This window comes from Mya arenaria, chromosome 10 (assembly GCF_026914265.1).
Source record: "Mya arenaria isolate MELC-2E11 chromosome 10, ASM2691426v1".
Classification (NCBI taxonomy): domain Eukaryota; kingdom Metazoa; phylum Mollusca; class Bivalvia; order Myida; family Myidae; genus Mya; species Mya arenaria.
In genome coordinates this window covers 12,039,600-12,052,759 of record NC_069131.1, presented here as the reverse complement: position 1 = coordinate 12,052,759, position 13,160 = coordinate 12,039,600, and the positions used below count along the sequence as shown (strand labels likewise).

The 13,160-nt window shown below is 36.7% G+C and overlaps 1 protein-coding gene across 14 annotated transcripts in view; it reads left to right on the top strand.

Annotated features, from left to right (window-relative positions):
• LOC128207037 (protein scribble homolog) overlaps positions 1-13,160 on the top strand; it is an 82,913-nt gene that overhangs the window by 43,364 nt on the left and 26,389 nt on the right. For 13 of the 14 annotated variants that reach the window (XM_052909840.1, XM_052909848.1, XM_052909839.1 and 10 more), the window contains 14 exons: positions 883-1,018; positions 1,404-1,696; positions 2,688-2,888; positions 3,321-3,437; positions 3,820-3,897; positions 4,547-4,714; positions 5,328-5,528; positions 5,839-5,859; positions 6,787-6,867; positions 7,238-8,296; positions 9,107-9,283; positions 11,228-11,338; positions 11,629-11,727; positions 11,979-12,170. In XM_052909840.1, the coding sequence (XP_052765800.1) occupies positions 883-1,018; positions 1,404-1,696; positions 2,688-2,888; positions 3,321-3,437; positions 3,820-3,897; positions 4,547-4,714; positions 5,328-5,528; positions 5,839-5,859; positions 6,787-6,867; positions 7,238-8,296; positions 9,107-9,283; positions 11,228-11,338; positions 11,629-11,727; positions 11,979-12,170 (2,934 nt within the window). The remainder of the gene's footprint in view (positions 1-882; positions 1,019-1,403; positions 1,697-2,687; positions 2,889-3,320; positions 3,438-3,819; positions 3,898-4,546; positions 4,715-5,327; positions 5,529-5,838; positions 5,860-6,786; positions 6,868-7,237; positions 8,297-9,106; positions 9,284-11,227; positions 11,339-11,628; positions 11,728-11,978; positions 12,171-13,160) is intronic. The other variant, XM_052909836.1, reaches the window with a different exon arrangement.

Sequence of the window (13,160 nt, the reverse complement as noted above, 5' to 3'; positions counted from 1 at the left end):
TTTTGTTAGTCTAAGCTCACTTACGTTTTCAGGTTTTAGGAGGTTTATAGAAGGAATATATGGGAGGGTGCTGCACCCTGTTGTTTTTGGAAGCACCCTTCGGCCCCTTGGAGACCAGAATGTGCACCCTCCTGCCTTCAAGGAATTAAATGCTTAAGATAATCAAATATATTTCTTTTCTTTTGATTAAAACTTGAAATATGATTATGAATTCAAACACACTACATATTTAGTAGTTGAAACCTAATGTTTAAATATGCACACTTTATAACATTTTTCTATGAATTTCATAATGCTTTAATTATTCACTGCCCAATACAATGTGCCTTTTTGTCCCTCAGCATACTGTCCCGTTCCTGCAGCCTCCTGTCCTTTTTAAAACCTGGCCAAAGCCCTACATTTAGTATTTATTATAATCTACAGCTATGAAGGCAGCAGTGAGCATATTGTCTTAGTTACCATGGCATGATCATGACAATATGAAACTGGTATGAAATATAATTGTAAATTATACAGCCACGATCTAAAAATGTTGTGCCATTATGTCAAATTGTCATGGTGAACGAGTTTATTGCCAATTAAGGGGCCATCTTATCAAATGGAAATGTTAAACTAGGTTTATTTGAATTTACAAGTTAAAATCATAAACCAATTTTAGGCTGGGGCTGAATTTCCTGATCTTAGGATATTTTTGCATTGGTGTACACTAAAAAAAAGCTACAATGAGTGGTCTAGTGATATAATTGTCCATCTCGATATAATTGTCCATCTCTAGCTAAAAAGTCCAGGGTTTGAGACTCAGCAGGGTACATTCTCCTGGCCTAAACTATAATATACCAACTTAGCTTATGTTTCATGTTTCACTGTTATTTACCACTCCAGGTGAGCTCATTCGTCCCCCAGCGTGAGAGTTACGCCCTAGCTGACATGACGATGGAGATTCCACCACCAAAACGGGAGAGACCTCACCCACCAGAGAGAAAATCCTCCATCCGGGAAGAACCTGTCGTTGTCAGAGGTTTGTGAAGCTTACAGTGTGTAATTTGCTTGTCAATGAATTTATCCTCTCAAATATGTATAAGTTTAGATGCTCAGAAAAGACTTGTAGCTTGAAGTTGACCTTAAATCTGCCATTTGACTTATATCTGTTTTTCAATTTGAAATTTGTCTGGAGATTGTCTGAATTGATGTTAAAATTACTGGTATTATGGGAGCACTGGTCAGAAAACGATATTCAAAAATAGGCTTCAATCTTTCATAACATTTAAGTAAGATTTATACCTGTAATTGTACCAGATTTAACTGCAACTCCTGAACTGGAAACTTAGAGCCACAAATTTAGGCAAAGTAGATCTCCTTGTATGTATACATTTTAAGTCTGTAACAATTCATGTATACTTCAGCTCCAGAACTGGAGACAAAACGACTGGATTCAGAACCCCGCAGTAAATACATCGAAGAGAAAACACCAGCAGACGATTATGAAAGTGAAGAGGAGGACCCACCAAAAGAATCCCAGCCGTTGCTACGTGAGGTAACCATAGTGACAACCACAATGACGATTCCTCAGCCCGCCGCCTTGGAGGAGGATCGTGATGCGGATGAGGAGGAAAATGAGGATTCAGATGAGGATGAAGAGGAAGATGAGAAAGATGAGGATGAGGATGATCGAGACGATCAGCATGACGATGAGGTGGTAAGTGTTGAAGATATTGTAGTGACACGGCTAGTAAGGAATATGCCCACTATTTGGCTTCATACCAAAGTATCGCATGTTGCCAAGGTTTCAGTGTTTGGTTTTCATTTAGTAATGGTTAAATGTAACCTAAAATGTTACTTCCTGTGAGGACGATTTATAATTGACATTCTTATGAATTGTTGATTTTTAAAAACTCATTTTAAGAAAGTGTTATCACTGTTTCCGTTACATCTTATGCATTGTTATTTGTCCGGAACTTGGTTTTTCATTCAGGTTTTGAGTTTTGATCTGTTTATAAGTGGCCTGAAGCATGTACCCACTCTGTTTCACAGGAAACTTTGAAGTGGTCAGAAGCTGAAGATAGTACAGGAAGTTAATCAAGGATATCTTTCTTGAGTGATCATGTATTTTATATCAAACAATTAATAGTTATAATTACAACTGCATGAACAACTAATTTGAAGTCTATTTATAATGACGAAATACATGCGAACAGCAAAGTGAAAACAAATATTTATTAACTGAATTTAAAGGAAGGGATTTCCTTAATCATTCAAAGCTTCATGGATCATTATGTGAAAATTTAAGTCAGGGTTGCCTTGATAGGAACGTTTGGAAAATGTATAAATTAAATCAAGAATTCTGGAGGATGAAACATGTAAGCTGTATTGCTTAAATTATATTTCTGTATAAGTTGTTATCAAATACTTTGATATTTCTTGTGATGAAATTTTATTGTTTTGCAGCTATTTATTACTTCGTGATATTACTGATGTTATATGTTTATGCACTTATGAGTATGAAAGTAATGTTACTTGAACGGGAATATTCTTTAATTCTACTTGAATGGGGATAATCTATAAATCCTTTATAAGATAATAATAAATATATAAATAATTTTCTCAGTATCCGCATTGAATGTCTTTGCATAATGAATGTTTTTCATATCCATATTTAGGGTTTTATATATCCATATTTCTGCCCCCAGGACGATGAAGAAGACAGTGATGACTTGTACCAGGAGAAGCGTGTCGGCTTCGCATCTGATCTTGACTTCGAAGAGGACGATCGTAAGACGCCGCTACGTCGACGAGACACACCACATCACAAGAAGGGGAAGAGAATCGTCATTACTGATGACGCCAAGGACAAGGTCCTTGAAATACTGGCACAAAAGAAACAGGATAATGTAAGTGACTGGCCAGTATCAGACTTTGCAACCATAGCTGAAAGTGGATCTTATATAGTCAATTTGTCTCTGGTTCTGTCAAGTTTTTGTTTCCGTAAATACATGTTAATGATGCTCATTTGTAATCACTGTTAGTAATTGATATTAAGGAAGTTGTGCATTAAAAGTATACAATGTACCATTGGTCTGCAGTGAATTTATTTGTATGTATTTTTATGCCCCAAGGGGCATATAGATTTGCCATTTATGTCTGTTCGCCTGTGCATGATTCTGTCCATAAGTGTGAACTTGTGTCATTCAAAACTCCAAAAACATTTGACCAAGAGTCTTGAAACATTAGGGGAAAGTTGTTGAGATGAAGATTTTCTGAATCAAATGCACATGTATGGTTCATGTAAAGGTTTTGTTCACATTTTTTCCATTTACTTATAGGAGACAGAGGTAGTTGAGGAAGAAATCCGTGTGTCCATTCACAGACAACCTGGCATGGGGCTGGGTATATCTATAGCTGGGGGCAAGGGATCCACACCCTTCAGAGGCATGGACGAGGTAGGCAATACTTGATATGTACAGGGTTGTAGTCAGGATAACATTTTCATCAAAGCAAGAGGGTAGCTTTACTTAGAATATTTTCTTTTGTTGAATGATTCTTCATGAATGAGCAAGCATTGTCTTTGCATAGGTCAACTGAATCACAAACACACTTTGGTAAAACTGGAATGGTTCTGGTAAAAAGATCTCTTACAATTTATTTTGAAAGTAAAGAGTTCAGTAAAAGCAGTCACTTTTGGTCTCTGCTCATAGGCTTATAGTTTGTTTATCTAATCTAATATCATAGCTAAGCTGTCTTAATTGGGTACCTTTAACTTGTTTAATCCTTATCTATTGTATGAAGGGTAAAACAGAAGAGCTTCATTTTGTGTATTTGTAGAGCATCTTCATTTCGCGGGTGACGGAAGATGGACCAGCCGGCCAGGCGGGCATTCGGGTCGGGGATAAACTACTTTCTGTGAGTACTTAAAGCATTAGTTGGTGGTCGAGTCATTTTCATTGGTTAAACACTTGAGCTTGATTGCTTATTTTTCATTTCTGGGGTTCTAAAGTTTAGGATTAATCCTGAAGGTGAGACTTCAGACTTAATTGTACAGTCACTTTTGAATCACACTTGAGATACTTCAAAGACAATTGTCACTTACTATGACAGCACTTGTTAATGTTTTTTAAGTATCTTGCAGTTATATTGAAATCTGCCTAACTTAACAAAATAAAAAATATTGATTATCACAATGATAAGTCCGTTTAAAATCAAATTATTCCACAAATTATATCAAAACAAAGAGTGATATAAACTTGATCCTGTTTTAAGGGACTTGAAGAAACTTGGGCCAGGGGAAAACAAAAGTTCTCGAAGAATGCCCACATGTTCAGCTTGGTGACCACAAACCAAAAGTTAAAACTTTTCCAGTGGTTGAAAATAGCATGAGCCCACAAGCCCTGCGCTAGTTAAATGCTAAATTTTTATTTAGCAGGGTTTGTTGTAAAAAATTATTCCAAGTACTACTGTAAACATTTGGACTTGTCCTTCCAAAAGTTTAATTTTGAAGACCGCTATTCTGCTTACATCATACAATTTTCCAAACCTGTTACCCCTCTTTTAGGTTAATGGTGTCACCCTCCATGACTCTGACCACTATGAAGCTGTTGATGTGTTGAAGAGCAGCGGTAATGACATCACCATGGTGGTTGGACGGGAATCCATTGTTCCTAAAAAATCTGAAGTGGAGGAAGAAGAAGAAGAGGAAGAGGAGGAAACTGAAGAAATAGAGGTGGGGTCAATAGAGAGATTGTTCTTGAACATGATGTATGGGAGGACATGACAGACATAATCTTGATCCTAATTGTTCAACATTTTGAGAATTAGGTGCTTTTTTACAGGAATCCTTAATGCTTTGATTTTATTATTTGGGTTAATCATCACTAATCAATAGTGAAAAAATCACTTTTCTAAAGTAAAATGTGCTGTTCTTTGATCAACTTATTGTTCAGGGGCTGTATTTAATAAGCATCTTAGTAACAATTTTCAACTTAGTGAAAAAATGCCTTTTTTCTAATTTGAATTTTAAGGAAACTAACAATGCTTATACACCATTTTAGTGACCAAAAATATGTAATTAAGCAAGAAAATGTTCTAAACAATATATGCATATGAATAAATCTGATGAAAAGTAGCGTGTATTTAAAATAATTGTTGTCAAAAATTACGAAATTCTCACTTAGTTGAAAATTTTCACTAAGATGCTTATTGAATACCGCCCCAGATTAATTTTGCCGATAATCTTAAAACTTAAACAAAATCTCTGTCTTAATGGTTTGACGACAAATCCAGTTACTGAAATTTGTTCACTCTTTACAATTTAAATCTGATGACTCTGGTTCCAGGCTAACAAGGAAGAAGAGGAGCGTGAGGCCATCTCGGAGCCGGTTCCCCCGGCAAGTTTCGCAACTGTGACTTTCGAGCCGGAGCCAGGAACCGAGGTGTACGGAGAACAGGTGGAGACAACCCTGTACAGGAACGAGGGCGGGCTGGGTTTCAGCATCGCTGGAGGTCGGGGATCTGTGCCGTACAAAGGGAATGATAACGTGAGTTGTGATTGCGTGGTTAGAATCATACAGGTGGTTTAATCTAGATTTGTATTTTGGGGAACTTTAAGGAATTTGGGTTGTTGTATAGAAAACTACATGTATGTAGAAAATATTTAAGAAAAGGTATATGTACAAGATACAAGAATCTATTTTAAGTCGGGTATATGCAAACTAGAAGCATTAGCTCAATGAGCTATTTTCCGATAGTAAGAGATTCAAGTATTTGTTTTTGAAAGGTGACAGACATACATATAGAGAATTGTACCTATATTTTCAATACAAATCACATTTGTTTTCCTCTTTACAGCGATTTTATTCATTTCTTGAGGTTTGTATAAGATGCAAGAATAAAATTGCTCGAGAATGCATTATTTTATTTTTATTTTCAGTTATTATTTCTTTTATTTTGATTTTGCCATCTAAGTTTTTGAACAGGGATGCCTTTAAGCCCTGTAACCTGATTGACTAGGTATGATTTGTCCCCATTGTTTGACATTAAATGTAAATGGCTTATGAAATACTAACTCATAACGTGCAGTTAAAGCCTTGGTTAGTTTAACAGTTTATAAAATAAAAGAATTTTTGCTTGACATAAAAAATAACAAGCTCTGCTTCCTAAATGCTCGAATTTATGCTAGCCCGGAGAGCATTTTACTAGTGCAGAGTTTGGGGGCTTGACCTTATTTTGACCACTGAATTACATTTGAAGACAGAAAAGAAAAGAAAAAACATCAGAAAGAAGTTTACCTTAACCATAACACTTGAAGTTATGATGATAACTTTATGATTAAAAAATGCATGGCAAATAAAGTCAAAGCATGTGTTAGAGGTTTTATCAGATGCATGAAAGAATGCATGACATTCAGATATTAAAAATTGTAATAAACAGAAGAATGATTTCAAGCGAGTGTTTGACCTCAGGAAAAAATGAAACCCAAAACAAACTGTTTTATTAACCAAGTGAGATAATCTCTTATAAAAAAAAGTAGTATTTGAGTTTACTTTCATCAAAGTTCTAAGGCAGGCAGTGGGAACTTGCATATACAAGTTACACATCGCTTAAGAGTATTAATGTCACTGTCTCGGAAAAAGTGTGGCGCCAGTCCCTGGATTGAAACTGGTACACTGATTGCAAGTCAGGTGCTCTACCAACTGAGCTAACAGGCCCAGATTATGTTCAATATTTCTAAGTCAGACCTGTGTCAGTTACTGCCTTTAAATGAAATGTAAATTCAGCAATTCATCTCCGTTTCAGGCGATCTATATATCTCGTATTGTGGAGAGTGGACAGGCAGACAGGGACAGTAAACTGCTGGTCGGTGACAAGATTATATCAGTAAGTTGCCTCCCTTTGTACAGTGGTATTGTTATATTAACTGGCTTACCTATTGAAGAAAAATAATATATTGTTTTTGAAGCTTGGTGCTGGTAGATTCATTGCCTGTACTATCTTCGTGCTAAAACTTGTATGTTAGCAAGACATCAAATATAAATATTTACTCCAAGAAAGGGATGAGATTTCCACAAATTTCTTGTTTCCTACAAATCCAATGGCTCAAGAGTCCAACAGGAAAATCACTCCCAAATTTATCGCCAGGAAACCCTCAGAATACTTTAAGTCAGGAGAGCCCTCAACATGCTTCTATGAAAAATATATATCTTTGTAGGTTATCCTGGATAATGTATCCATGCACACTTTGTTACAGATCAATGGTGTGGACCTAACTGATGCCCGCCATGACCAAGCAGTGAATCTCCTGACCGGCCCAGACAAGGAGATTAGGCTTGTTGTTTATCGGGAAAACATTGTTAAAAAGGAGGAGGCAGAAAAGCATCCGCCCAAGGGTGAAAAAGTTGTGAACTTCACCCAACCCAGGATCATCTGGAATAAAACTGTTGCTACAACAATTCCTGCTGAAACGATCACGTTTAGCTCTGCTCCTCCAGCATACAATGAAGTAGTGGATGTGGACGTTTTTGAAAACAATCAAAACTATCCACCATCAAAAGTATCCCCAGTGTCACCACCACCACCATTGCAACAACTGCAGCAGCAGCGGCCCCCATCACCACCCTCACCGTCCCCACCCCCTCTCCCCTCCGTACCAGTTCCAACCCTCTCCCCTGCCCCAAAACAACAACACCACTCCCCCTCCCCCTATACCCATGCGATACCGGCCTCGTACAACTACCCCTCTCAGTCATCTCCCCCTGCACAGACATTGCAGCAGGCCTCATCCCCCTCGCTCAGTCCGCGTACATTGTCATCCGACTGGAGTTCTCCACCTGCCGCCATCCAGCCCCCGAAATTCCAATATCCCGGAATCAAACGACCCGGGTCACGATCATCAGCCACGGAACAAAACAGAGACTCTACTGGTGCAACTAAAAGAGACTCAAGTCCTAATGTCGGCTCTAGTGTTAGTGGTACTCCAAAACCTGCTGGGGATTATAGTGTATTAAACTCGAGTGTACATAGCGAATCTAGGGATGTAACTGACAGTAACAAATTTAGTGATAGGGAAACCCATTCTGGGCATAGAACTGTGACAGTAGAACGGCAGAGTTTAACAATGCTGGCAAAACCGGAACCTGTAGCCAATCATGTAGAAAAAGACTCTAGTAATAATAACGAGGAAAAGTACCCATTAGAAGACTGTGTGATAGTGAAAGCAGGCGGGCCGCTAGGGCTGAGCATAGTGGGTGGCAGTGATCATTCTAGTTCACCATTCGGGGAGGAAGAACCTGGAATATTTGTTTCCAAGGTAACCTAATACATTCTAGAATTTAAGATAATTGAAATGTCATGATGTTTTATAGTGAATGATTTTTTTTTATACAGAAGTAGATAAAAAGCTATCAAAAATCAAATTGGCTTTTGAATTGTTTTAGTTTGAAATTAAGTGATGTTTTCAAGTGTTTTTCAATTTCTGTCCTGATGTACTAGAATCAATTCATGAAGTACTTGAGATTGAAGGTTGACTTATGAATGGTGATGCAGTGGGTTTTTTTTATCAGCGAAAAATTTGGCTGAAATTTGGTTCCATTCACAATCTCGAAAAGTTAAGTTTTCCACAATATTAGATTCAAAATTCACAATCCAATTAAAGCTAAAAAAACAAATAAATATTTTTTTTTACACTGAACAAGTAAAACTGGCACATATACGTTTAAAAGCAGTTTTATTATCTTTAAATTCTTCAGATCCATGGTCTTAGCGCTTTACTTAGCTTCCTTGTTTGAAATAAACTGTGATAAATCCACCATTTTTGGCATTTTCAAGTGAATTTAAAAAAAAATATTTTACAATGGATATATTGAATACCCACAATTTTTCATCCTTTTAATCAATTGATTTATTGGGAGGGGGGGGGGGAGGGGGGGGGGGTCTTCATATTTCTGGTATAAGAACAGTGTTAGTTTTCTTAAAATTCAGCTCAGAATATAAGCACTTTATCACTAAGTTGAAAATTTTCACTTATATGTTTTATAAATACGGCCCCTGGTCCCATTTACAAAATGATGGAGAACACAGTGTAGATTTAGATTTAATATTAATGTTCTGTTTTTCCTAGATTATACCAGACGGGGCGGCCTCCAAGACAAACCTTCATATAGGAGACCGCATTCTGGAGGTTAACGGTCGAAACATGACGAGTGCTACCCATCAAGAGGCTGTTATGGCCCTAATAGCACCTACATATGAAATCAGAGTGAAAGTCCGGCATGACCCACCACCCAAGGGACTTCAGGTAAAGGCTGATAAAGCTGTAATTGCAAGCTTTTCTTTCAGTAATCGATATTTGTTCAAGATCGCAAACCCTTCACTGGTAAAATGCTTTTCTTACCTACTCAAATTTTGTATTTCATATAGCAAGGCTTGTTAAAAATATTGATGCCAAGCATTAGAATAAGCATCCTCGGCACCCCAGCGTATCATAACCTATATGATACCCTGGGCAAATTGGCTAGGGAAACTTCGTAAATATTGAATGTTCATAAGCATTTTCCCACCAATGAAATAGCTGATAACAAAAAGGAAAGAATCTCCTTTGTGAAGAGCTATCGGCATATTTAACAATATCCTGCCTAAAACGATTTGTAAGTCGTGATCTCATTGGATTATTTCAAACTGAGATTACATCTTCTCGGTCATTTCTGCACCGCATGAGGTGTGTCTCATGCGACCAATGAAGTGGCTGGATTTCACCTTATTAATTATTCAGTACGAGTACGAGATTTTTACAGCTGATTTACCCAGGGTATCATATAGGTTACGATACGCTGGGACCGAGGATGTAGAATAAGAATTTTGGCTGAAATATCCCAACTGTACTGTACAAACAATTTGATAAAAGAACAGTTAGGCTCTTGACATGATATACAATTGAAGAAACTTTCAATGTTTTACTTAAACAAGTTCTTTAATTTGTTAAAATTTCAAATCAGAATTTACTCAAATTCTTGATCTGTTAATTTTTCGGAAAATGTAAAATATAAAGAGTAATGCTTTGTTATTGTTATTGAAAGTAGATCTGCTACTACATTAGGTTTTGTCATTCTGGTAAATGATTTATCTACATATCATAATGAAGTGTTCAGGATGATCCACAATTGATCATAAAATCAGGCTATGAATTTTTTTCATTGACAGAATATGACTGTAAGTATTCTATATGTGATGTAACCAGTTATATACAATGGACAATTAAAGCCAGTCATAGCTATGAATGGACCTTTATGTTCATATACTCAGTATAAATTTAAAGTATATCAAGTCCATTACAAGGCACACATTCATAGCTTGCCCAATGTAACGAACCATGACAGCTATGCAATCCAACCTAAAGCACTGGAAAATATGCAAACCAATCCGAAGTACAATACCATGAAAAATTTACAATACAATCTAAAGTATTTTTAACCATTAAAAATATGCAATTCAACCCATTTAAAAGATGCACAGCTCCACCCAAAGTATCACAGAATGAAAAATATGCCAACTAACCCCAAAAAATTGTATACAAACCTTAAGCACTGTACCATGAAATATATGCAGCCTTACAGATTCACATGAACATGTATATCTTGCATATTTAGCCTGTAAAATTGCCTATTGGCAGTATCTCGCTTTTATTGTTAAGAATTGTAGTTTGACATTGCAGACAGACACACATGACATCACAATTTGCTTCGCTGCCTGCTGAAAAACAGCTTACTATCCAAGTCATTGTGAACATATTAGGTCAAATCTTAATGATTTAAAAGGGCTCGATTGCTCCACCCTTCTTTATCATTAAGATTTAGCCTAGTATGTTCTTACTATTAATAATCAAGGAACTGTAGACCGGCAGACAGTTCATATAATTGCAAAACACTTTATAGTAAATATAATATAGTAAACTGTTAAGAAAGAGATGTATAATTCACATGTTAACTGTGGTCAAACAAATGCATGTGGACTTGGATTCAGTATATTCCTTTAAAAAAAAAGGTTTACAGTATGTTACTTGCTGACTTTAACAGTAATATTATAACAAAGAGGTCCCTGATGGAACATAACAATAACTTGCTGTGGTGTTCTTTGTTTGTATTTGATTGTAAAATTTCTGGATGGCGGTTAGGCTTAACAGGCTTTTCTCAGACTTTGCTTATTGTGTTTTTCATCTCTTGATTAAATGGGCTTACTATTACAGGAGGTGTCTATAAACAAGCGTCCTGGGGAGAAACTGGGTATGTCCATCAAGGGCGGGATGAAGAATTTCCCCGGGGATGAAAACAGTGACGAGGGGATCTACATCTCAAGGGTAAGTTGTTGTGTTATACAGTCTATTCTTCTTCAGTTATGCTGCTGGTACAGGTGAGGGGATAGCATTTTCAAGGCTTTGGTCTTGAATTGCTACCATTTTGGGGAGTTTTTTTCTTTTTGGTTTCGTCTACAGATTAACTCCCATTGTCCATATTTTTTGGATTAATTTTTTAATAATAACTAGAATCATGCTTGTCGTGCCAACAGCCTTACAACATTTCATTTTTTTCATTTTTTTAATGTAAGCTAACATAACTGCAAATAATACCTCTCCTTTTCTATCTATAGATAACGGATGATGGAGCAGTTGCACGTGACAGCAGATTGAAGGTCGGACAGCGGATACTGGAGGTGAATGGCCAGAGTCTGCTGGGAGCCTCACACCAGGTGAGTAGGGATTGTGATGCCTACTGTCACAGGAGTGTGTGAAGTTTTATCTGTCTGGGTGCGATAATGGGCATTTGTTTAATGATGTAAGCTCAGGGCATGTGATTTAAAAACTGTATCAGATAAAATGCAGTAATTCTAAGGGGAAGTAATTATTTCGCTCGTATGGTAAAGTTTCAATTGTCATTCTTTTGATGGAGACTTTTGAGACTTTAAATTATTAACTTACGTTTAAAATGTTATCCTAACAGGAGGCAGTGCGAGCCCTTAGAAGTGTGGGAGACCGCCTTGTGATCATGATATGTGAGGGCTTTGACCCAGCCACCTTGGACGAGCCCTCCCCAGACACCCCGAGCTCACCCCTGGGCTACATACCCCAGATGAGGAAGGCCTCCGTCTCCAGTATTGACAAAGAGGATGCTGAACATCTACTTATCATGAAGGTACGGTGACTGTGTGGTTTGGTGAGGTGTATAGGTTGATGGCTTCCAGTGTTTCAGGAATGTCCAGATTTGCAGGAAATGCTCTTATTTTGATGAATTAGCTCTCAGAAAGAGGTTAAAATATACAATTAACATGTTCAGAATTACTGTCAGAATCACTGTGCAAAATGATGCTTGTCTCAAGTCATTTCTTTGTTCTTTGTTTGGTAAATTTTGTATTTGATAAGCTTAGTAAAAACAGAAACTAGTTATACGTCCACTTATATAATGGTTATACAATTTCTATGACAATTGATTGTTCAGAACCTTGAGTTAACAACATTGTTCACTTTTAATGCTCTGGAATTAAAACAGATATATTTGTGATCTGCGGTGTTTCTAAAAGGCTGACTGAGGTTCAAGACACCTGTTTTAGATGTAAATGTTTTGCTTTAAATATATGAGCACATCAAAAATATTTAACCTTTAAAAGTTTAAAATGTTGTTGTTAATTATATTGTTAACTTAAACAAAGTTTAGAACGATCGGGCAAATGATCGTCTGAGAGCTGATTCTGTAAAGCATTGTTTAACTGCACTGTTTGCATGCATGATATTGAAACAGTAGTTCAAGCCGCTAGGAACAAGCCTTGTTTAATGTTATTAACTAAGTTAATACAATAATAACTTTATTTTGCTTTGTTACTTCTCCTGATTTTATTGTTTTCCCTTATATCAAATCAATATTAAATCAAGTAATCATACTCATGATATCAGCTTGAAAACAATTATGTTTTCTTTTAAATTGTAATAAACATTGTCATAACGAGTTATTCACCACATTTTCTGTTAACATTTCAAGCAGTAAGGCATTATTCTGTGCAACTACAAGACCCATTCTCTATCAGAAGCTTAACAAGATACATAGACATAAAATACACAGAAGCAATTTCTAGACTGGGATTATTTATGGGGTACGGTGAAACATCTTTATCTTTTCGGAGCATTTCTA